This window comes from Chlorocebus sabaeus, chromosome 21 (assembly GCF_047675955.1).
Source record: "Chlorocebus sabaeus isolate Y175 chromosome 21, mChlSab1.0.hap1, whole genome shotgun sequence".
Lineage (NCBI taxonomy): Eukaryota > Metazoa > Chordata > Mammalia > Primates > Cercopithecidae > Chlorocebus > Chlorocebus sabaeus.
The window spans coordinates 58231512-58257968 of record NC_132924.1 but is presented as its reverse complement, the minus strand read 5'-3'; the positions used below and the strand labels follow the sequence as shown (position 1 = coordinate 58257968).

The window sequence follows — 26457 nt, the reverse complement described above, 5'->3', positions numbered from 1 at the left end:
ATGATGAGAAACTTGAAGTTTTCCAACTAGCATCAGGAAAAAGTTAAGAATGTTGCCTCTCATCACTGTTTTTTAACATCATACTGGAAGTCCTAACTAATGTAATAAAAGATAAAAAGATAATAAAAAGTATACAGATTTGAAAAGATCAAATACTATCTTTGCAGATGATATGATTCAAAAGAATTGATTAAAAACTCCTAAAACTAGTAAGTGATTACAGCAAGGGTGCAGGAATCAGTAATAACCTTCCAAAACAGAAAGCATCAAAATACATGAGGCAAGAGCTGATACAGCTGATAGTAAGATTAATATGCTAAAGTCAATCACTTTCCTAGAACAGGTAGAACTTGAAATTAAAAACACAGGCCGAGTGTGGTGGCTAACACCTGTAATCCCAGCACTTTTGAAGGCCGAGGCAGGTGGATAACCTGAGGTCAGAAGTTTGAGACCAGCCTGGCCAACGTGACAAAACCATCTCTACTAAAAATACAAAAATTAGCTGGGCGTGGTCACGCCTGTAGTCCCAGCTTCTCAGGAGGTTGAGCCAGGGGTTGAATCCGGCAGGCAGAGGTTACAGTGAGCCAAGATTGTGCCACTGCACTCCAGCCTAGGCGCAGAGTACCCTCCAAAATAAAATACTTATATATAAATATAAGTCTAATAAAATAGGTACAAGATCTGTATGAGGAAAATTACAAAACTGATTAAAGAAATCAAAGAAGAACTAAATAAATGGAGAGATATTCCATGTTTATGGATAGGAAGACTAAATATTGTCCTTATGCCAGTTCTTTCCAAATTAATTATAGATTCAATATAATCTCAATCATAATCTCAGCAAGTTATTTTGCAGATATTAACAAACCTATTCTAAAGTTTATATGGAGGAACAGAAGACCCAGAATAGCCAAAACAATATTGAAGGGGAAGAACAAATTTTGAGGACACTACCCAACATCAAGATTTACTATAAAGCTACAGCAATCAAGACAGTGTAGTATTGGGAAACAACTGACAAAACAGATCAATGGAACAGAATACACATTTAGAAATAGACTCACATAAATCTATTCAAGTAATCTGTGGTAAAGGAGTAAAGGTAATACAATGGAGGAAAGACAGTCTTTCGAATAAATGGTGTTGAAAAAACTAGACTTATACGTGTAAAAAATGAATCTAGACGCATACGCCCTTCACAAAAATTAACTCAAAATGCATCACAGATCTACATGCAAACTGCAAAACTATGAAACTCCTAGAAGATAGTAGAGGAGAAAATCGAGATGACCTTGGATTTGATGATGACTTTTTAGTTACAACACCAAAGGCACAATCCATGAAAGAAAGAACTGACGAGATGGACTTAATTAAAATTATAAATTTCTCTTCTGCAAAAGACTCCCAGTAATACAAGAAGCCACAGACTAGAAGGAAATATTTGCAAAATGCATATCTGATAAAGGACTGTTATTCAAAAAACACTTAAAACATAAAACAACAAACAATCCAATTAAAAACGGGCCAGAGGCCTGATGCAGTGGCTCAAGCCTGTAATCTCCGCACTTTTGGAGGCCAAGGTGGGCAGATCACTTGAGGCCAGGAGTTTGAGATCAGCCTCACCAACATGGCGAAACCCCATCTCTACTGAAAATACAAAAATTATCTGTGTTTGGTGGCATGCTCCTATATTCCCAGCTACTTGACTTGGGAAGCTGAGGCATGAGAATCTCTTGAACCCAGGAGGCGGAGGCTTCAGTGAGCCAAGATCACAACCCTGCACTCCAGCCTGGGCGATACAGTACGGCTCTGTCTTAACAACAACAACAACAAAAAGCCAGAGACCTTAACAGACACCTCACCATAGAAGATATACTTGTGGTAAATATGCACATGAAAAGATGCTCCACTTCACATATCATCACAGAAAGATAAATGAAAACAGTGAGATATGCAACACACAGATTGGCCAAAATTCAGAACAGTGGCAATATCAAATGCTGGCAAGGATGTGAAGCAACCAGAAACTTTTATTCATTGCTGGTGGGAATGCAAGATGGTGTAGCCAATTTGGAAGACAGCTTGGCAGTTTCTTACAAAATAACATACTTTTACCATATGATCCAGCTATCACTCTCCCTATATTTACCCAAAGGAGTTAAAAACTTACTTCCACACAGAAGCCTGCACATGGATATCTATAGCAGCTTTGTTCATGACTGCCAAAATGTGAGGACAACCAAGATGTCCTCCAGTAGGTGAATGAAAATTAAACTGTGGTACATCCAGAAAATGGAATATTATTCAGTGCTAAAAAGGAATAAGCTATCTAGCCATGAAATGGTATGGAAGAAACTTAAAAACATATTACTAAGTGAAATAAGCCAATATGGAAAGACTACAGACTATATGATTCCAATTATATGGCATTCTGGAAGAAAAAACCACTATAAAGACAGTAAAAACATCAATGATTGCCAGAAGTTGAGGGGAAGGAGGGATGAACAGGTGGAACATAGATGACTTTTAGAGCAGTGAAACTACTCTGTATGATACTATAATGGTGGAAACATGTCATTATACATTTGTCCAAACCCACAGAATGTAAACCACTAAGAGTGACACCTAATGTAAGGTAGGGACTTTGGGTGATAGTGATTTGTCAATGTAGGTTCATCATTTGTAACAAATGTACCACTCTGGTGAGGGATGTTGATAATGGGGGAGGTGATGCAAAAGTAATCTCTGCACCTTACGCTTAATTTTTCTATAAACCTAAAAATTCTCTAAAAAATAGTATACACACAGAAAATTCAAAGACTTTAAGAGCTAAAACTATTACACTCTGAGAGGAAAACAGGCATAAATATGACCTTGGATTAGGCAATGATTTTTTAAAATATGACACCAAAAGCTCCAGCAGTAACAGAAAAAAAAAATAGATAAATTGAACTCTATCAAAATAAAAAAAGTTCTGTGCTTCAAAGAACACCATTAAGAAAAGTGAAGACAATCCATGAAATAGGAGAAAATATCTGCAAATCATATATTTAATAAAGGACTTGTATATAGAACATATGAAAGACTCTTACAACTTGATCAAAAGATGAATAATTCAATTAAAAATGGCAAAGGATATGAATAGACCTGTTTCCAAAAATGATATCTAGATATCTAATACACATATGAAGAGATGCTCAGCATCACTAGCCATCAGCAAAATAGAAATCAAAACCACAATGAGATACCACTTCACTTTCACTAGGATGGTTATAATCAAAAAGACAGATAATAGCTAGTGCTGGTGAAGATGTGGAACACTTGGAACTCTCCTATTTTGCTGGTGGAAATGTAAAATACATCTGCTTTGGAAAACAGTCTGGCAATTCTTCCAAATGTTAAATACAGAGTTACCATATGACCCAGCAACTCGATTCCTAGGGATATACTTAAGAAAAGTGAAAATATATGTCTACACAAAGACTTGTACATGAATGTTCACAATGACATCGTTCATAATAGTCAACAAGTGAAAACAACCCAAATGCTCATCAGCTTATAAATGGATAAACAAAAGGTGGCATATCCATAAAACAGAATATTACTCCATGATTAAAAATGAAATACTAATTTATTCTACAACATAGATGAAACTTGAAAATGTTATACAAAGTGAAAGAAGCCAGTCACAGAAGACCATGCATTATATAATTGCATTTATACAAAATGTCCAGAATAGGCACTTTATAGAGACAGCAAGTACCTTAGTGGCTGCCTAGGGGTGGGGGTGGTGGTGACTGCTAATGGGTAAAAGGGTGGGTGTGTGGTGTTGGGATAATAACAACTTTCTAAAATTGATTATAATAATGATTGCATGACTTTGTGAATTTACTAAAAATCACGATTTAAAATTGTACATTTTAGATAGGTGCGTTGTATGATATGTGAATTATATCTCAATAAAGCTGTTATTTTTAAAAAATGAAATAAAAGTACAGCACAAAAGTTCAAAGCTATGTAAATTAAATATGAAGTCACGACCAAGCCTGAGATGACAACTGTGTTTGAGAGTGTGTTCACACAAATTCATTTGCTCTTCACATCAAATTTGTATTAGGATTTAGGACTAATTTGAAAGATTATTTTTTAAAAAACCTATTGTACCTTTGGGAAACAAATAGTAAATAATTGACTAAAATTAAAGATCAAATTAAAAATTCAGAACAAAAGTAGATATGAGAAACTATTGGTATTTAGATGATCAGTGGATATAAACATATTTAATTTAAAACAAGTTATTACTTTTAAGCCTTGCATACATTCAGTTTCTGTCCTCTTAATAACTACCAAGCCAACACCGTATTTTTCCTTGGTAATTGTGAAATATATTTGTAAGGACAGAGATAAAATGAATGTTTCTTACAACTGTTAATGGCCCTCTTGCTTAGACAAGACATTGATTTGTATTTGCAATTAGTTAAGTTTTTTGTTTTTTTTTTTTTTTTTTTGGAGACAGAGTCTTGCTCTGTCTCCCAGGCTGGAGTGCAGTGGCCGGATCACAGCTCACTGCAAGCTCCGCCTCCCGGGTTTACGCCATTCTCCTGCCTCAGCCTCCGAGAGACGGGTTTCACCAGGTTAGCCAGGATGGTCTCGATCTCCTGACCTTGTGATCCACCCGTCTCGGCCTCCCAAAGTGCTGGGATTACAAGCTTGAGCCACCGCGCCCGGCCGTTAAGATTTTTAATTAATTCCTTTCAAGGTAACATGAATGGGCATAACAGATTTTCATGCTTTGAAATGTTTCTTTCCTTAAATTATAAAAGCAATATAAAAACATTAAAGAAAATCTGAGGTATAAAAGCAAATCTCATTTATATTGCCAAGAGAACTATTTTCATTTTCCAATGTACCTTGCAGAATATTTTTCAAATGCATATATTTTAATCTAATTGCAATAATCTCTAAAATATAATTGTGTGTCCTGCTTTTTCACTTACTACATCTAAGCATATTCCACATTGTAGTCTTTGTAATTATAGTTTTATGGCAATATAATTTTTTAAGTACATATGATTTATTTTGCAATTATTTCAGAGTTGGACAACTAAGTTGCTTCCAATTTTTTGAAGTTATAAATAATATTGCAAAGACTATCACTGCATATTCTTTAATGTGACTATCCTAAAAGAGAGGTCTAGAAGTGGAAATATTTTTATGACAGTTGACACATATTGCCAAATTACTTTCATCTCTACTTGGATGATCCATAAGCTTTTCAACTTAATATGTTCCAAACTGAGTTCATCATTACTCCACCCCACCTCCACCTGTTCCTCCTTCTATCTTCTCTCTCGGTGATTGACATCCCCAAATGCTCAAGTCATGAACTCAAGCACCATCTCTTTGACTCCTCTCCTTCTCTCCACATATTCAATCCATCATCAGTCTCTGACATTTACCCTGAAATAACTCTCATACACACCTGTCCACTTTGTTTTGTCCCACTGCTAGAACTGTAGTTCTAGTCACCATCACCTTCCAAAGGGCGTGAAGGAACAGCCCCTTAATGGTGCTCCTTGAACCTAGTCTTTGCCACTGTCCTCAAGTAGCCTATTGGCTAAATGAATGCATGAATGAAAAGCATTATACCAGTTTAAAAACAAACGGAACACAAATGTCATGCTCAAAAGCAGAAGATATTGGATTTGTCTCATTAAGTTTTTCTAAAAAGTATATTTATGGCTTCTTTTATAGAATCACTAAGTTTGAACATGCTAGCTTTTTAAAATATGTAATTTTGTCTGAGTCCATGTGTAAAAATAACTATGCTACACATGCTAAAATTATGTTTTTGTAATCTGTTGTTTTCCTTTCACCTAGTTTTTGATATGTCAAAATTTTAAATTTGTATGAAGTAAAATGAGAATGATCTTTACCTTTATGACCCTACCACATGTTTTCAAAATTTCAAATGTGTATAAACAGATGAGACAGGAGGCTATTATCAAGTATAAGACTCTCAATGAATGCTAACAAAACCTGGTACTTCAAAATATTAGAGACTGGAGTACACTAGATAGAGTTGTTTCTTGTGAAGAATTTTTTCCTTTCAATTTGAACAATTCAATTTCTCTTCTTTGAGGTAAAATGCATTTATTGAGGCCTTTAGATTTATAATGTGAAGAAACAAGTAATGGTAAATAATTTAAGTCAAAACTCCACCTTTTACAGCAATAACCAAATAAATGGATCCAATGATTGTATTTTTTCCTAAATGTCCAATTAATGAACATACTTTGTTATTTTATGTATATAGAAGATAAAAGACAGTTTAGAGAAGAATATGTCCATATATGTTACATGTTGCCTGGGAAATGCTGAACTCTCAAAAGCAGCAGCACCAAACTTCCTGCCTTTTCTTCCACCCTGCTTCTTTTTAATGTACATATCTGTAATTAATCAATAAAATTGAGATGAAAAATAAAGAATGAAAGATGTATGGGATTATAGCGAAATACATATAATAAAACAAGTGAAAAAGTCACCAGAAATTAGGAAAACATTGAAAACTCGACAGGACTAATAATTATCTTGCAAGCCAGAGCACTGCATTTGGCACTGAATTTTCTTGTACCCAAATTGAAATTTAAAAAAAAAACACACAGTAAATGTCACAGTTCTCATCATTAGAGAGAGGAAAGCATGACTATTCCTTAGAGACCTAAATGTTTTATTGGCACTGAATTCTAAAAGAATTTTTTCATGTGTTTATGTTCCTCTTGTTCATGTATCCTCTGGCAGGGGAAAATGGATGCTATTGGGTCCCCTAAAATCCCAGCACCTATATCCACACAGCATTTTCTCCATTCAGTCTTCCCTATTCTACAAGTGTGATCTCTCTAAAACAAAACCTTTAGTATCAACCATTTTCTGCACAGGTCCTAATGCTTCAGGATGAAATCCAAATAACTTTTCCCAGAAGACAAGGTCTTACATGATCTGGTCTTTGCCCCTTCTGGATCTTTCTCCATTTCCACACTAAGTAGATTTCTGAATCCACTATGCTCTCTCCCACCTAAGGGACTTGCCCAAGCCTTTACCCCTGCATAGCGTTCGTGTTTCTCATTTTCTCAGCACGCTAATTTGTACTTATATTTTCAACTCAGTTAGCCTTCAGCTCCTCTATAAACCTTTTCCAGGTGTAGAACTGTAATGAGAGAGGAGCCCTCTCTGTGATGCCTCAATTGTGGTACTTAAAACACTGATTTTAATTAGCTGATTATTTGCCTACTCCCTAGTAGACTGCAAGCCTAGATTGTGTTTTTAAAATCGCTCTACTCCAAAGACTAAAAAAATATTCTCCCATTTTAAAAATACTGAATAAACCTTAAACTATGAAAGAAAAAATGATAGAATTCAGAAGAGTAGATACTAAACATATAGTTACATTGACTTTATTTGTTTTTTGTTATAAAAATTGATACAGGTTTCCAATTTTATATTAAAGGCATTTGCAAATATTTCTATATCACCACTATTCCATAAAAGAAAGGATAGTTGAACCAAAATTATAGGAGGGACATCATTTAAGAATAAAGGACAATTCGGCCAGGCACGGTGGCTCACGCCTGTAATCCCAGCACTCTGGGAGTCTGAGGCGGGTAGATCACGTGGTCAGGAGTTCCAGACCAGCCTGGCCAACATGATGAAACTCCATCTCTACTAAAAATATAAAAATTAGCCGGGCATGGTGGCAAGAGCCTGTAATCTCAGCTACTCAGGAGGCTGAGATAGAAGAATCACTTGAACCCAGGAGGCAGAGGTTCCAGTGAGTAGAGATCCCACCACTGCATTCTAGCCCGCGTGACAAAAAAAAAAAAAGGATAAAGGGCAATTCTGTAAGTTACAATAAATAGAGACAATTTCAGAACCCTACTGAAATTGGCCCAGGATCATGACTTTCCATCAGACCAATATTGGGCAGCCATTGATGTCCATTCTTTTCCTCAAGTATAACTTCTCACTGAGGCCTCTGACATACAGCAAAAAGCAGACAATCAGCGGGAGTACTTTGTGAGATGGTCTAGAGAATAAACTAGGATTCTCTGTTGCTGACTGAAACTGGATCCACATGCTTTGGTAACCAGAGGAAATAGTGGTAGGTTTGACAATCTCTTAGGAAAAGTGAGTATATTCTTTAATCCTCACACCCCATCATTCCCTTCATAGCCACCATTTACACTACATCACTCGCCTGTGGTTGGCAGCCATGACATGCCTGGAATGAAATATGAACCTGCTCTTCTTCCCTCAGCTTTATCCCAGGCTAAATACATCCATGAGGCCTTAGCCTCTAGCTCAGCATTAGGAGCAAAAGTAGCACCAAGACCATGCCCAGAGATAGCACAGTTGCCTTGGGGTTATGGGTCTGGCAAGTGAAAATGAATCTTTTCAGAGGGCTCAGCCTTCCTTTGCAGGAGCTTATTCACTTTGAAGTAAATCTTTATAATCATTTTCTGTTTGATTTAGGAGAAGTTTGAAAGCTGTCAGTGAGTTCTGCCAGACTAAAAAAAAATGCTCATCAAGAAGGATGAGGAGCTGAGATGCTGCAGGTTGGGCTCTTGGGGACTGACATTTAATTACACTTTAGGCAGTAGAAGGGTAGTAGATTTACTCTGAGGGTCTACTACTGAGGGCTACTCTTGGTCATCTGCTGTTTAACTGACTATACATATCAAATATGAAAAAATTTGCATGTAGTAATTGTGGCTGACATGTGTAATAGGAAATAATTTCATGGAGATCTTTTTCTTAAATCTGGGACTAAGACTTATGCCAAGTATTACACAGAATACATTTATTAGGTGCTTAATTAATACTTCTGAAGTGTATGAATATATTTTTAAACAAAAATTTTTTAAAAGGATATAATTCCTTTGCTAGCTCTGACCCTATTTCTTGATCTTTTCAATATTTCATTTTTAAAGGATTTATAGCCCCTGATATTTTCAAAAGAAAATACAAAGGCAGAAAGTATATTAAATGAATTAAAAATCATAATATACACGGGTAAAAAGGAAAGAAAGTACTAGTTAAGCATTGGATTTTATTTTTCTAAATTTAAGGCAATAGGGCTAAAAAATTGTTTCTATTATGATGTTATATAACAACTCAAGAAAACATGCAAAATCATTTGCAGCGACAAACTTTTCTTTTTGAATTATAACTCAAGTAGGATTTTACTTTATGAGTGTTTGTATAGGGACACTGGAGTAATAGAGTTGGCATTGTGTACAATTTATAGAAATGCTATTTTAAAAGACTCCATATGAATATTTTGTAAAGGTTAAGGCTTAACATTAAATTAAAACTCATGGAAAGCATTTCAAGTTGGGAAGGGATCTGAGACAAGAGTCCAAATAAATGCCACGGGACTGATTCTCTCAAATATCTGACAGCATGTGCCACCCTCTAGCAGGTGTTGGGGGTCAGTCAGTGATTGAATTCTCAAACAAGTACTTGTAGGACAAAAATTCTGTTCTTAATATAGAGTCACACCCTCAGGCCCAGCCCTAGGCTCAAAGAATCAGTCTCTAGGGGGAACAAAGGCCAGGAACCTATCTATATTTTTAGTAATGTTCTATTGGCAATTTTCAGGCTAGACATAGTTGGAAAGCAGTGCTTTAGGTCACAGTTTGGTTTAGGGAGTTGCTTGGTTCAATTTAGTTTAGTTCAGGCTCTAAAAGTACCTCGACAGGTGGGACCTGCACTACTAACTGGAGAAAAAGTGAGACCAGAATAAAGCACAACAATGAAAAACTCTACCAATGCCTTGTTTTTGTGCTGTTTCCTCCAACACTATTTGGTCATTGTTTTAACAATTGTGGAACACATTACCTTAAGAAAACTGTTTTAAAACCTCCTTATTTGGAGAATGCCTTCAGGGAAGATAGCCCCATTCATATCATTCTATGGTTCTGCTTTAATTACTTTATAGGAAAGAGAACCATGTTGTAACTATTAAGTAAAAATTTAAGCTCTAGAATTATGTTTTCATATAGAAAGCCAATCAGCACATAGACAAGAGATAAAGCAACCATTTTCTTCAAAGGACTTCTATGTATGCTTGACTGACTTCAAAATCCATTGCTATAAAATAGAAGATAAAATTGAATTCTGAAATTTTCAGGTTGGACTTTACAGCTCACTGCTTTTCCCCATCTGCCTTCTACCTACTCTCACAGACCGCATCCATGTATACATAGTTCTCCTTTAAAGCTATCCTTACATTTAATTCTTACTAATCCACGTATTCTAGCTAATTCTAGATATCACCTGTATAAAAGTGTTTCCAGGATTATGGGTGAAGGAGAAGTTAAAAGGGGAATATGCTATGCAAAATGTGATTTATTCCACAGACTATACTTTTATAGGATTGAGGGAGGAAAAGCAAATCTGCCTCAACCTACATATTAAAAATTAAACATCAAAGTTTGTCTTGATAATAACTTTACCCAGGCAGGATTGTTTCTTGACCTCCACAAGGTCAGAAGTCATGCTTTCTATCTGCACTGCTTGAGAATTGACAAATACCTTTCAAATGCATTATCTCACTTAATCATTATAACAACTCTGAGGGAGAACATCCGTTCCCCACAGGAACAAATGAGGAAGTTGAGGCACAGAGGAGTTCAGGGTTTGCCCAGTGTCACCCAGCTTGTGAGTGACAAGGTCAGGCTTTAGGCCTTTGTGTCACAGGAATGGGTTTCAAATCCACCCCAGCCATCAGTCACCGACACATGGTGGAAAGAATGTTAAAGACGAAGAAATAGTTTCCTAGAATAAAGTTACAGCAGTCTGCGCATCCTTCTGCAGCTAATAACTGGGGCGTCAATTTCCTTTGAAATTCATGGCCCTAAATAATCAGCTTCTTTATGGAAGGTACAAAAGACTTAGTGCTGTAATTTATGATGCTGACCCTCATCTACAATTAGATTTCACAGACCAGGAACTTGAGATATAAAAAACCATTAACACGATATCTTTGTCAATATAGAAAATTACTAGTATGTTCATATCTTTACAATATCTATTTCTTATTAAAAAGAAAAATGCAATAGACCATCTTCCATCTATAATAAGTTTGATAAGATCACCATATTTTAAAAATCTATATTTAAGGCAATGAGATAAAGGTCTGCTTACCCCTCCTTCAGGTCATTAATGGGAAGTGGCACCCTGCCACCCCTGTCTAGGGCTGATGTGATGTTTATGGCATTCAGGCGCTCTGGCTGCCACACATTTTTCACTGCCCCAAGAAAGTCTCCAAGAACCTCACTGGCCAACATTTCTTCTACATTCATATTCTTAATGAAGAATTCTGCTTGATATGGCAACGGGAAGTCTAATTTTTGTGAAAAAGGGCATGCATATCTTTAATGAAGTAGTCTTTTAAAAAGGAAACAAAAGAACAATTTGCGATTTGTTGAGTTCTGTCATAATCCTGGCAGCAGGAAGCAATATTAATACTGACTTTAAAGGCTTTCTGTATAACAGAGGATGTATCTAAAAACATAACCGACATTAGAAACAGAACTTTATCTACAATATAATAAAATCCAAGGTTCACCAGAGACTCATCAGGGCAATTTATAATCACAGGATTTGGCAAAACAACTAAGAAAAGATAAATCTGCATTTTAAATTTATAATATTACTGATCTTTCAGGAGCATGCTAAAATATTAGTTTTTCTGAAATAAAAATCAATTATATGTCCAATAGGAATTCTAAAAACCAGAACAATTCCACAGTTTTTAATTGCACTATAATTAAATATTCTAGAAAAATTGTAAAGTTCTCATGGAATTCCACTTCACATTGTTGGAGATTTGGTGTTTTTTCCTCCACAATGTGTCATCAAAATTTCTCTCTAAATATTTCATGATTCACCTATTAAAACAACCCCATGTCAAACTCAGCCTTTCCATATAAGAAACTGTAAATATATATAAGGATAATTTGTTACTCAAATGCTACTCTTCAATTACAAATCATCACTCTCTATATTCTAATTGTTCTCTTATGATAAATAATAGCTTTCTGTTTATTTAATAATATTTCTGTAAGAATAAAGGTTAATTTTTTAAATGTATTTACTATGAGGCAGGCCAAGCTAGGGGACTTAGGTGAATTAGAACATTTAATTCTCACAACAAGAGGGTGAGTAGCTGTTTGTATTTTTCATTATACTTTCCTATGAGAAAGCTTATTTTTAGAGAGGTCCAGAAGCTTATCTCATAATGTGAACTTACCTCATATGATTTTTATCTATGCTAAAAGAGACTGCATATATAAGGTGCTCAGCAGAGCTCCCAGCACATAGTAGGAGCCTATAAAATATTAGATGTTAGCTTAATTATAATAATATGAAAAGGTTGATTATCTGAATTTGTACTTTAAGAAGACAAGAAAATGCTTCTAGGTGCTACACAGATTTAAAGGCCCCAGTAGTAATTACACTATGTATATCCTCTCATTTATGTCAACAAAATTCATGTATCTGTAAGATATTCCACTTTTATTTAATGAACAAAAAATAAAAATTACATTAAGTACCTGAAATCTTGGTTAACTTATTTCTTATGAAGCATCCTATTAAAGGATATTTGATGCCTGAGATGAAGTCAGAGAAGAAACTATGGCTTCAGAATTTTCAAGAGTTTTCTAGAGTTTGGTCATCACTTTTTAAAGACTTAGTTTTTCAAAGCCCTAATCATACAAAGTTCTTTGCTTATCTCTTATATTGTCACTTGTTCTGCTTACAGTTTTGTTAGATTTTCTTAATGTATAGCCCATCTGCAATCTAAAATATATTTCTTCTCATTTATGCAAATAAATTTCCTGTTTTATACAGATAAATAGCTTAATCATGCTACATTTATCTGCATACCTAGAAATAGTCATGCAGAAATGTGTTATGAAAAAGTTTCTTGGCAATAAATAATAAAATATTTATAAATAATATCAAATGCAGCTTTTGAATATGCCAGAAGTCTAAAATCTATTCATTTCATTCAATATTTTTACATTCAGTTTTCTTAAAAAGTATCTAAAACCTTTTTCTTATGATCAGTGCTACTTTTTGGAGAATTATTATCTGGCTTTTCCTGTTCCATGTGATCCCGCTTCATGGCTCCTTTTCTGAGACCTGCTGCAAAGCCTGTGGTTACCACCACACCCCTCAGAGGCTCTGAGCTGGGCAGCTGCCTGCTATCTACCCATCCAAGAGCTGCTGCCAGGCCTCCCAGAGATGAGTCACAGCAGCTTTCTAACTCTGGGGAAATCCCATGCCTGCTATATTTGGAAATCACAGAGGCCAAGAGAACAGTAGGCCAACAGATTGGTGGCAGGCCTCTGAGGCACTGAACCCAATTTAGAGAATCACTTTATGTACTCTCCTTGAGCTTCATGCTGTGTGAGTCTACATGACTAATTTCCCATTAGGTCTCTCAGAACAGGAGACAGCTGGGCAGGGAGTTGGACAGAGCATGATTACCCTGATATACAACTTTTGTTATTTCTTTTCCTAAATCTAATCTGGGATAAATAACACGAGTGTAGGCCATGCTCAAAGATGTACATCCCACTGCACATTTCTTTCTAGACCAGCAAGGACAAATGCATGGACTTTAGTGCATGTGGTTCAAACAGGTTTGGGCCACTAACCCTACATAAAAAGCAAAGCAACAAGCACTGCCTGGAGTAATGGTGGAGGCTTCTAAAACCTGTCTTCTACTCCTTCTCACTAGCACACCTTCCAAACCCCTTATTTAGACAAAGAGCCCTGCTGCCAATTTTCAATCCTACAGTTGTCTAGCAGTCTTCCATTAGTATCTACTTGACCATGGGTCCCCATATGTCAACAACAACATCTATTGAGATGCCTTGAGTAATCTGTATCTACAGCACTGAGACTACATTTGAGAAGGAAGAAGTTCAAATTATAGACCAAGCTTTCAGTTTGTAGGGACTCTCACACCTGACAGAGTTTCGAGTCCCTTTGAGAGCATAATGGTGAGGTGAGATGGTCCAAGGCCACTGTAGTATAACTTTATAACTATAATGATGAATTCCCAAGAAGGAAGGAAACTTTTCAATTATTCTGCTCATTAAGTATATTCCAATTCTACAGGGCCAGCTTAGATAGCATGCAAGCATCCAATCACCACTGTAGTCAAGAACAAAAGTCTCCCTGATCCAAACATAAATACCTACCAAAAGCCTTTGGGCAGTGGGAGAGTGAACAGGGAGTCTTCTGTCCAGGCCCACAGAACTGGCACTTGGACTTGCTTTTCATATATGAAGGTCATTTTAAATTTTAAACTTGCACATTTGTTGTCTACAATTGATACTGGAAAACTCCTGGGGGAAAACATTCACTTAAGGGGGTTTAAGTCTTCAAGCAATCTCTCCATACATATGTTTAATTTTACAGAAATTCCTTCTTTCATATAGTGTAAAAGTAATTTTTAAAATAGCCTTGACTGCATTATCATTAATTCTAAATTAGTAGATTCTGATAAAATGTTTGGTGTTTGCTCATTTGTTTTTAGTTGCACTAGTAAATAGCAACAAAAATTCCCCTATCAAGAATGTACAATTGTTTTCTTGTTTTTAGAGGGAAAAAATTCTGGATCTGTTTCCCTCCTGTCATCCTCATAAATGATATCTAACATAGGGAGGATTATTTCATGATTTATACATTTCAACAACAGGCCAGGTGTGGTGGTTCGCACCTGTAATCCCAGCACTTTGGAAAGTCAAGGCAGGTGGATCACATGAGGTCAGGAGTTTGAGACCAGCCTGGCCAACATGGTGAAACCCCATCTCTACTAAAAATACAAAAAATTAGCCAAGCATGGTGGCAGGTGCCTGTAATCGCACCTACTCGGGAGGCTGAGGCAGGAGAATCGCCTGAACCCAGGAGGCGGAGGTTACAGTTAGCTGAGATGGCACTATTGCACTCCAACCTGGGTCACAAGAGCAAGACTCCATCTCAAAAAAAAAAAAAAAAAAAAAAAAAAAAAAAAAATTAACTACAAAGTATTTGGTGGTATTTTCCCAGTCAATTGATTTTAAAAAGGTCAAAATATTTGAGAGTGTAATTCTGAGAATAATTCCTTATCCCTAACCTTCAAAATTCTTAGGAAATCACTTACAATTTGAGCATATGAAACTTTAAATTGCTGAAAGACTCTACAAATTACTAATACACTATTAATTATTTAGGAAGGAAATTGTGCCCTAAGTTATGGTTTATTTGTTTTCCAGAAACCCTATATTATCACATACACTTATACTACTACCTACAGTAAATTTTTAAATAAATAATAAAAGCAGTTAGTAATTTTTTTTTTGAGACAGGGTCTCACCCTGTCAGCTAAGCTGGAGTGCAGTACTCCAGCCTTAACTTGTAGACTCCTTACTCCATACTTATAAGAGAAATTCTATTGTTAGTCCCATTTTAAGGTGATGAAAAAGGATTAGAGAAATAAGAAGACTATCTGTTTGGTTTCCTATCTGAGCTTTTCATCATCATAACACACCATAATATTTTATAACAAATTAGATATTGCTTAGTTTTCTTTTCTACATCTTATTATTTCATCAGTTATATTAGGTATGTGGCATTTTAAAATTCTTAACTATATTTTATGTAGTTATAAAACATAATGAAATACTTCTTGTAAATAAGGAAATGATCATCAACATATTTTCATACATACCTTCTGCAGACATTATATTAATTATCAAATTATGCCTTGCAGTCTCAAAGGTGCGCCTATTATAGGCAGTTATCTATTATAAAAGGAAAACCATATTAAAGAAGTGAAATGTTCTTTGTAAAATGAAATTCATTAAGGATTAAAATGAAAAAAATTGTCGTTCTTTCCATTTTCATTATTTGTTGATACACTTACAAAATAATCCTTCTCTAGGCAATGAGAACTCAGAGCTTTTAGCAATATTATGGGAAAATAAATAATTAGTCAGGTCTATTTAATGTACTGAAACAAAAAGTTAAAATCAGAAAGACTCTTTCATAGAAGGCCATTAAGCACTGGTAGCAATGCAGATGCATCATTAGTAAATGGATTAACCATTAAGAATTACTTACCGGTGATGTTCTTTCAAAAAAACAAACAATAATTTTTGTACTTTTAAATGGAGTTTAAGAATTATAATGAAAAGTACACTTTAAAACAAGCACATCTTTGTGTTTTTTGCATTTAGTTCTAAACTGCACCCCAATCAGTCAAAAAATGTCATAAATAACCCTTTGGAAATCATATCTCACTTATGATGAGAGTAAAGTAGTAAGGATCAGAGTCCATAAAGCTTATGGAACATGCTCAAAAACACAAATCAATCCCTTCATACGGTCAAATATTAGTAAACATTTGCAGAGCCAATAGACTTACATCAAAGTCAATTCAGAAACAGCCAGTGCAAACAACACACAAAGCAAAGGCCAAAAACAGGATATGGTTTCAAAACTTAAGGACTATTTAACTTTATAACAGATATTAAATCACTCGGACACGTCTGCAGTACCTCAAAAAAAAAAAAAGAACAAATGATTGTGTCAAAATCTTAGAATTCCAGCACTAACCTTCTGGCAATGATTGCAGCTGGAGGTGACACTGAGACAAAAAAGTAGGATGAAACTGATTTCAACTAAAAATAAATATCTTGTGCATTTTAAAACAAATATCAAAGATTTTTATACATTACATGAGTGTCAAAAAAATAAGTTGCAGCCATTGAAAATACTGTTAGAATAGTAAGAATTTTGAAATAAATAATTCCAAACCTTTAACAATGTTTAAAAGGTACATATTTTGAAAGGCATATTACTCCATAAAGTTAAAAGAAACTCTCTCTCCATGATTTGTCAAATTTCCATCATATTTAATTATTTCCTTGCTGCTATCTGTTGGGACACATGATCAATTAATTTCACACCAAACATTAAAATTAAGACTAGCCATTAAACAAACTAGGAATTTTTGCTCAAATGAAACATACAAAAAATGCTAACTAGATTTTGTTGAGAAACTTCATCATTTGAAAAGTTTACCCTGCAAAACATTTAATCACATTTTCAATAAAAAGTATAATCCTCTACTATTTGTTACAATATCATGAAGCTTCAGCTCAGAAAAAGATAGATTTTTTCAAATTAATAGCAACATTTTTATGGGTAGCCTTCCCTTAATCATCACAAATTTCATTATTATAAGTTTCATAAATTCCAATAAATGTATTTATTTTTAAATAATTTAGACTATTGAAGGGAGTGAAGAATATTTCATATCAGGAGGAAGAATTTTATTATCTGATTTTATAGTTGATGCTTAATTTTAACAGCTGTATCAGAATGTAGTCCTTCTATCACTTCCAATGAGACATTTAATTGCTGTAATATCCTCAGATTTTACTTATTATGATGATGTGAAGACCTTCAAAGCAGAAGAGTATGTGTGTGTCTATGTGTGCATGCTTTATTTTTATTCTCCAATTTCTAAAACAGAGCTGATCTATTTTAGATACTTAAAATTTAAATATTTCAGATAAACATCTACTGAATGAAGTAAATAGTAGACTTATATGATTAAATATTATATATTTAAGATACAAAAATTCTTGACTAACTTAATAGAATATTTTAAAATACCATACCTGTTACTATAAATGAACGTAAAAATGAGCTATTTACAGATAAATCACTATGTTATATGAAAGCTATGGTAAACTTTCATTTTTATCTTTTCAATATATTTTTATACATTTTCATAACACTGTATGTTAGTCATAAAGTATATAATGAATGCACTCACAATAAACTCTTATGAAACCATCTCAGTACATGTGTTTCACTCCTAGCCTAAGCCCTTGTCTCTCCCCAACCAGAAGTAGTCATTCTGGATTTGGTGTTTAACAATCCATTCATTTAAAATACAATTTTATTATAATTGCATGAATGCTTAAAGCATATGGTTTAGTTTGCTTGTTTTTGAGCTCTACCAAAATGGCAAACTATTATATGTAGTCTTCTAGTACTTTTTTTAAATTGAACATTGTGTTTAAAACACTTATTCATATTGCTGGGCAAGCTTAAGTTCACTGTTGCTCTGAACATTCACTGTGTGAATACACCAAGATTAATATATTCTCTTGCTGATAGACTTTTGGGTCTCTATTGTTTTGTGGCTTTCCAGTGTTGTGCTATACAAATGTTGCTTGATGAGCATGATTGTACATGTCTCCAGGAGGGCATTCGCAAGTGCTTCTTTGGGGCATATTGCTAGAAGTAGGACTGCCATATCATAAGGTACAGGAATACTCAACGATATGAGATATTCAGTACTGCTTTCCAAAGTAGTGAAGCCAACTCTCACATCCACCTGCAGTGCATTTTACTGATGGCAAAATTTTCATTGTGATCTCCATCTGAATATTCCTCATTACCCATACAAGTAAGCTACTGAAGTTTATTGGCGTTTGTGTCTCCTCTTTAGTGAAATATCTGTTTCTTATTAAATTGCAGGATTTCTTTATTATTTTAGATGCTCTTAGTCAGTTACATGTATTGAAAATACCTTCTCCCAGTTTGTGGCTTGTCTTTTTAAATCATGCTCTGGTTTAATGGTTGATGAACAGACATTCACAAATTTCACATAGTGAAATTGATAAATTTTTTCTCTTAAAAATATTTAGGTCTTACTTAAATCCTTCCCTATCCATAGGTCAAAAAGAGATTTTTCTACATTTTAATATAATTGTTTAAAAATTTGCATTTTACATGTAATCCCTAATCTACCTAGACTTGAGACCTGGCATATATTCTGTTAGATATATTCCTAGTACCTCAACATTTTTGTTGCTATTAAAAATGGTATTTTTAAAAATGTGTGTTTTCTCAATACTTGCTATTCATGTATAGAAATGCCACAATAATTTATACTGATCTCACAGTTCACTGCTAGCCTTTAAGATTCTTAATGGTCTACAGACCATTTATATCATTGATGGTTTCCATTTCTTCTTTTTAAATCCTTATGGATTTGTTTTTCTTTCTTTATTGTACTAGCTGGGACCTCTAATACATTCTGTAATAGATTTATCAGACAGAGTCATTCTTGTTTTGTTCCTGAATTTAAATGAAATTTCTCTAACATTTTACTATGAAGAATGATGTTCGCTATTACTTTTGGTAAAAACTGGCAAATTAAAGAACTTCACTTCTATTCCTAGTTTGCCAAGAGCTATTTTTTCTTATCAAGAATAGGTAGTAAATTTTAATAAACACTTTTTCCATAAATATCATGACAATTATGCTGTTTTTCCTTCTTTAATCTGATAATGTGGTGAATTACATTGATATATTTCTTTTATAACTTTTACTGAATATTTTTAAAAATTAATTTGACAATAGCTCAAACTAACTTACTTCTTCTAAGTACCTATCTTATAGCTACACTGCCTTAAGGAATACGATTTATAGACAGAAATCACTGAACGGTTAATACAAACTTCAATTCCAAATGAATTGGCCACTGTGGAAGCTCACATCCACAGTACACAGCTGACTAAAACTCTGGAGAAAGACTCATAGTAAATAATCCTCTGAAAGGATGTATACTTTTAGTTTATACATCCATTCATTTTTTTTAAAGTATTGTATTAATTCCCACTAAAGATTCAATGTAACAACTGTTTTGTTGTTGTTAATTTCTAATATCTCCCAGCTAAGATGCTAGGTGCTGGTGAGGACCTGATGAATGGTAACACTGCCATCACTTGTAGAATAAAGGCTAAACACATCAGGAGGGCTTACAGAGCCCTCAAAGATCTGCCCCTACCAGCATCAACACCTCCCATTCCCATCATTTGCCTACTGGGGTACATCCTCTTCCAGCCACACTTATCGTTCTCTGAGACCATGTGACTTTCCTTATACCTCCAAGATTTTGATACATTGTTTCTTTTGCCCAAGACGGCCTTCCTTCTACTTGGAGAAATAAATTCTTTACTTTGCATCAAACAGCACCTTCTTACTATAGCAGTTATTACAGTGTGGGCTACGTATTTGTTTGCATCCCAGTCCTCCAACCCCTGAATTGTAAGACATGGCAAGACTCATCTGTTATTTATCATTCTATCCCTAAGCACCTATCACAATGCTTGGCACATAGTAGGGGTATATAAGATGTCTGTTGAATGGCTATATTTCAATGAACATAAAACCAGAATTCAAAATACAGAGCAAATAAGTCTATCAAGTCTACAATTATTTTCTCAAATAGAATTCATATTATAATAACCTATTTCTTTTTAAATGTCATGACTTTTTTCACAAATTTAGACTGTCATTTTAATATAAAAGCTGAGACAAAACTTTATAAACAGAAAAGAATGGCACATTTCCAAATGTTACCTACTGTGTTTCCATGCACAAAATATTAAAAACCACATCAGGTAACTACAGTTTCAACACTTAAAACTCAAATTACTCTATATATATATATATATATACACACACACACACATACACATATATATGTATAGTTTTGCTCTTTCTAGGGGTAAATTACCTCAATGATTGTTGGCTTCCCCACATTTTCAGCTGTTGGGGACCCATATAGGACTCCATCACTATATGGTGTCCTTTGGATATATCGAAGCCATCCAGGTCGGTCTGGGTAACCCATTAAATTTGTATTAAATGTTATGGGATCATTACTAATCTCGCCTAGATAAGAAACAGAGAATTAAGACATAAGACAGTTATTTTCACACATGTTGCTTTGGTAGTTTCAATCAAAACATTCTGTCTAAAATTTTTTTCTTATTTTGTAGCCAACTAAATACACACATACAAAACCCATCTGGGTATTTAAATTAGGGCTCCACGTTAAAAAAAAAAAAATCCTTTTGGTTGTTTAATTTGTCTCAAAATCTGATGCAACAAAGAAAGTAGATTCATACAATTTTCTTGGAAATATATTTTTGGTCACCAAACAGTGAGATAGTTCTGCCAGTGAGACAACTATCTTTCAGGAAAATTCCCTAATCATGCTGATGTACTCATTCTTTTCCAAAATATTCCATTCATGAAACGCTGGACACTATAATATGAGTATGAAAGATATTCCAAAATTGTAAAAGTCTCATAAAAAATATAATTTTAAAACACTGGAGGATAGGATGAAAAAGACGTTACAAATCCATAACAACTGTACTAATGACAGCATATATTAATCACAAGCAATAATAACAGCATCATTTATTAGCACATTCCCTGGCCCTGTTAAATGCTTTACAAGCCATATTTCATCTATTTTCACACATACCTATGAACCTACTACTAGTATTAGCCCTGATTTTATTGATGGAATATGTAATTTTCCACATTAAGTTACTTCTCCATGGTCATATTAAGTGATGAAACTATAATAGCATTTAATCCTGGCTGACTCCACAAACTACGCTCTTAACTACATGTTTTTCTTCTCAAATGTTATGGCTGCTGCTCAAAAGTTTGAGCCATATAGTTTTGCAAACATGGAATGCCTCATAAGAAAACATTTAAAAAAATTGATAAAAAGACAATTTCTTCTTGAATACTATTAGGAACATGGTTAACTATATTGTGGGAGAGTTTTCAGGTACAGTATTCATCATATAATCTTCAAAAAGAATAGTTATATCAATTCTAATGCTAAAAACATTCTTATACAATACAATTTTCATAAAATTTGCTTTTATTTTCTGCTTAAGGAAGAGTTATAACGATATGTTTTCTCTTGCTATTCTTTGTATACCTTCGTTAATTTGATGGCATTTATGATCATTCAAAATAACATATTTAAGCCAGTAGTGAATTAAATAAGATTTCAGAATTGGTATCACTTAAAAGGAAAAATTAATCTCCATAATATTATTAAGGAGTTATATGAAATTATATCCTATTGTAAAAGTTTTTTAAAAGCTCTTACCTAATGCCATTTTTCATTCTTCTCTACAACATATGTATAGTTTTCCAAAAATGAAAGTACTATGTGAGAATCTAGGTCTTAATATAGAAAATCGTAAGTTTACAGCTATAATTATTTCCATGTGAATATAGGTAGATCACTTGTCAGAGACATAAAACTCAAGACTGAGAATCCAGAAATATGGTTTCTTTAACATTCAAAAATAAATTATTTTTGTCTGTAATTAAATTTCTAATCTGAAAATGAGAAATGTCCTACAACAATTTATCACATTTAGACCATTTGAATTAATGTTAATGATATTTTATCATATATGTCTAGATTATGCAAATTAAACAAAAAATTTAGTGCGTTAACTACTTTTTTTCTCCTCACAAAGAACATACCAGGTTTTGGGTAAGGTGGAAATTCCCCCTTAAAATATTCTCTTTCCAAAACATGAACAAAGAGGACACCTGCTGATGGGTATACATTCCGATCGGAGTGTACCTTGGAGAAAATAGTGTACACTGAAAACAAAGAGGAAAGATAAGTAACAGAAAGACAAATAATGAGATATGACCTTGATAATTCAGCTTACACTCTTTATAAAGAGGGGTCTCACTATGTAGACATTTCTGGAAAAACTGAAGCAACATGCAAGGAAACTGTTAATAACAATTTGTTTTAAATGGAAGTGATTTCAGGACAAAACGGGAAAAAAATTCTTTTGATTTGTGTTTACAGGCTTCTCAAACACTACATAGACAAAATTATGCACATTTGATATTTTACACCGTTATTAAATAATCATGCTATCCAAAATATCTTTTTGGTAATTTCTTTTTTATTTGAGGTTATTACCAACAAAATACATCATAAGAACTGACCAGCTACAAAATTGCTTCAGATGTTTTTCTTCTTTCCTTTTTTTTAAAGCAAAGTACACAGAGTAATTTTTAAGTGGTAAGAATCCATACTATACTAATTGTTTTCTAGGCAAAGCATGTCAGACTATATAACACTATCAATAGGTATAATGTGGTTTTTATGTATACTTACAAAAATGCATTGGATACTTTTTCTGGGAATTCATTCCTCACATCCCTCATAGACATGATTTATTCAATTTTCCCTGATCTTGATATTTAGTAATTCAAACAATATAATCTATTATATTATGCTGCATCCTAAATAAGCAATAACAATTACATAATAAAATTCAGGCCAAATAATTTATTGAAGTGAAATACGTAAATTTCATGATTTACCAGTTACTTAAGACATACGATGTGAGTACATTAAAATGGTCAATTATTTTGATTAGTTTCCACCTATTGTTTTTGCTCTGATAGCATCTTCTCCACTAACACATTATTGCCGTTACTCTCATCACGTCTACAATCTCTTTTGAGTTTCTATTTTCCTGATTGGCTAGTGGCTGCAATTTTTAGATAGATTAACCCTATCAAGCCAGTTCTTTCTTTTAAGTCACTGATGGATTTGTAAATATGGTAATTAACCTTAAGAACCCCAAGGCTGCTCACTCCAAGCTCACAACTTACTAAAAGCCTTAGATAGCAAGATCACTGAACTACATTTTTCAGCACAAAAATAAAAACTCCTACAAAATGTTTCTTTATCTGTAAAAACTTGTCCCTGCAGTTGAGTGGATAGCTGCCAGAAAGGGGGAGCTGAGCTAAAATATTTGGCTTGTAGCTTCATATATCTACAGCTTTACTACTAAAAACATAACTTCAAAGGCTGTGTAACAGAGGGAAGGAAGCTACAAGTTATGTTTAAACTAGGTATGTAGAGAGATCTATTCTTTCCTGATTTGTTTTGTACTAGTATTCATAAGTGATCTTCCCCCGTGGCATTTACAGTACCCAACTTCTACTCAAGAACAATGTACTTACCAGCAGGAATAATCCCATTCCCCAAAACAAGAATGAAGGAAGCACAGAAAAATAGTAAAGATGAGAATTCTATACTTTTTTTTTTTTTTTTTTTACCAGTTTGATACCACAATGTACCCTGAATGTGAGGTGCTATGGGGAATATGAAGATGAAAGAGACCCTGCCACTGCTTTCCAGGAGTTCACCATCTGGTTTGGGAGACCAACATCCACCTAACTAGGTATTATCCCAGAGGTAAAACTGCTTTGGCAACACCTGGAAATACGGGAGGAGCAATTAAAGTTAGACAGATTCGGAAAAGATTTATGGAAGAAGTGGAATTCAATATGGCTCCTCAAGTACTACAGTAGTAGGATTCTGAAACTCAGAGATGTGGAATTTCGGCAATTCAGCAGTGAACATATGTGCAACATGCAATACTGGATACTGTGGGGGCCTTTCAGGGAAGGGAATTAAGCCAGTAATGCTGGATCCTGGGGTAAATTTAAGGTAGGGGGAGGCAAAACTGGGAAGAAAAGAAGAGTCAAAATAGGGAGTTTTGAACTCCTGCTAAGAAGTCATTTCACTCTATATATCAAAGTATTTAAATTCAGGATCACAACCTTACATCCCAAGCAGAGAACATTTCAAATAATCTAAAGGAATCTCTTTGGAGTTTATCTAATTATCTAATTTATTCTTTCTAGAGATTAAAAATACCTTGAAGTACAGCACTAAGTTTTATTTACCATGCTATTTTTCTCGGCAGCTAGAAGAGAGTCTGGTATATTTGAATAATTGTATCAATGCCTATGGAATGGATACGTACGTTCTAATACAAAGTACGGCAGAGGCAAACACAAGTTTCCTATTAGTGAACTAAATATATATAATACTTACAGAGGTAGCATTCTGTAGATTATCATCCTTCATTGACATTATAAACTAATAGTCTCCCTTAGTATTTGCTGCTATAAGGTGGTAAAAGCTAGCTTACAAAGCAAAATGAAAGGTTGTTCATATTAAATAATACTGAAATGATTCCATTTTCTACATTGCCCTCCACAGGTAGTGAAGTGGAACCATTAAAGAAAGGGTACCTGCCACTCCATATCATCTCACTTCAAGAACTTGCATAGAACATCTCAGTTTCTGCTTTTATAAAAAACATTTCTGCGATCTACAGAGCCAAGACACAATCTACCATGGCCCTCCTGGGTTTGAAGATGACAAGCACATTTCTTTATTCATGTGTACTCAATTGCCTTTCAGCAATCTGCTGAACTGCATACTTGCTGGTCAGTTACCTTGGCAACTCCACAGTAAAGGCTGCTTCACTTTAAGTATAGTATGCCATTCACTTTGAGAAAAACATGATACAGATGTATGACACATTCATCATCTAGAAATGGAAAATGACTAAGCCACTATGTTTTGTTTGTAAAAATAATACTTCCTTTCTGTAGCATCAGTTTAAATTACAGGCACCCACACAACATTTTAGAGCAGTGCCCTTTGCCTTTCCCTTTCGCATTTGTTACTTGCAAAACAAATAGCTCTTCAACAGAGGCAATTTGGGCAGTATTTACACCTATGCTTCCTTTCAAAAATAACAAATGACACAGAGAATTCGAAGCTGTAGGTTCTTGTTCTAAACATGAGCCATATAAATAAAGCTGATGGGGTCTGCTCCAACACCCACAGAGGCTATTACTAACAGTTAACACATGTTGCACTCACATATGCCTAGGCAGTACTCACAAACCATAAGCTTAAAGCATGTTGTTTTCCTTAAGAGCAAGTCTTGAAAATCAAATTTAAACACTCTAAGAATCCACAACACTAAGATCTAAACTCTGAAATATACATGTGTACAGTGCCATGCTAATTAAGCCAAGGTAACAGGGTCTGGCCTCTCTGTGTATCGCATGGTTTTGCAATCTTCTACGGCTGCAAATCCATTACCTCTGCAAACATATGCCACTAGATATAAATGAAACTGGAAACCTATGGGTGGTTAAATCCATGCAATTCTATCACCAGTAATGGGAAAAACAATGAAACCAAAAGTCCAACCGACAAGAGGTCAAAAACACCATCTCCAAATAGCAAGGATAGCTAGATTTACAAAGATTAAAAACTTCTAAAGACAGGTAGTCATAAGGAACAGAATTTTAAAAGTAATAATTACATATCTGAGTAGAGACAGCCAAAAGGGTATGTAAGCAAGTAGCTGGGATCATTATCTCGCTCTCCCTAAACATAGCCCCAATGTCTCTCATCACCGTGTTATCAAAACTTTGTTCACAAAACTGTTATCTGTATGTTTCATTCACAGGTATAGAATCTGCAGCCATTTCAACAACTGTATATTATGTGACAGCACAGAGCCCAGAATCAAATAACAGACCATGATAGCAGTAGCAAAAAAAACTGGGACCTCATGCAAGCTAAACAATGTCTTGTTTTCCTTTACTAATAGTCCAGTGGAAACTTTCTCTCTCCATAATGAAAAT

At 34.4% G+C, this 26457-nt stretch overlaps 1 protein-coding gene across 15 annotated transcripts in view; it reads right to left on the bottom strand.

The window, feature by feature from the left end:
* The window catches only part of SGCE (sarcoglycan epsilon), a 71383-nt gene that overhangs the window by 22332 nt on the left and 22594 nt on the right, over window positions 1-26457 (bottom strand). For 12 of the 15 annotated variants that reach the window (XM_007982130.3, XM_007982126.3, XM_007982124.3 and 9 more), the window contains 4 exons: window positions 22450-22572; window positions 20660-20817; window positions 15788-15860; window positions 11206-11404 (listed from right to left, as the gene is read on the bottom strand). In XM_007982130.3, coding sequence (XP_007980321.1) covers window positions 11206-11404; window positions 15788-15860; window positions 20660-20817; window positions 22450-22572 — 553 coding nt within the window. The remainder of the gene's footprint in view (window positions 1-11205; window positions 11405-15787; window positions 15861-20659; window positions 20818-22449; window positions 22573-26457) is intronic. The other 3 variants (XM_007982132.3, XM_038004629.2, XM_007982133.3) reach the window with 1 other exon arrangement.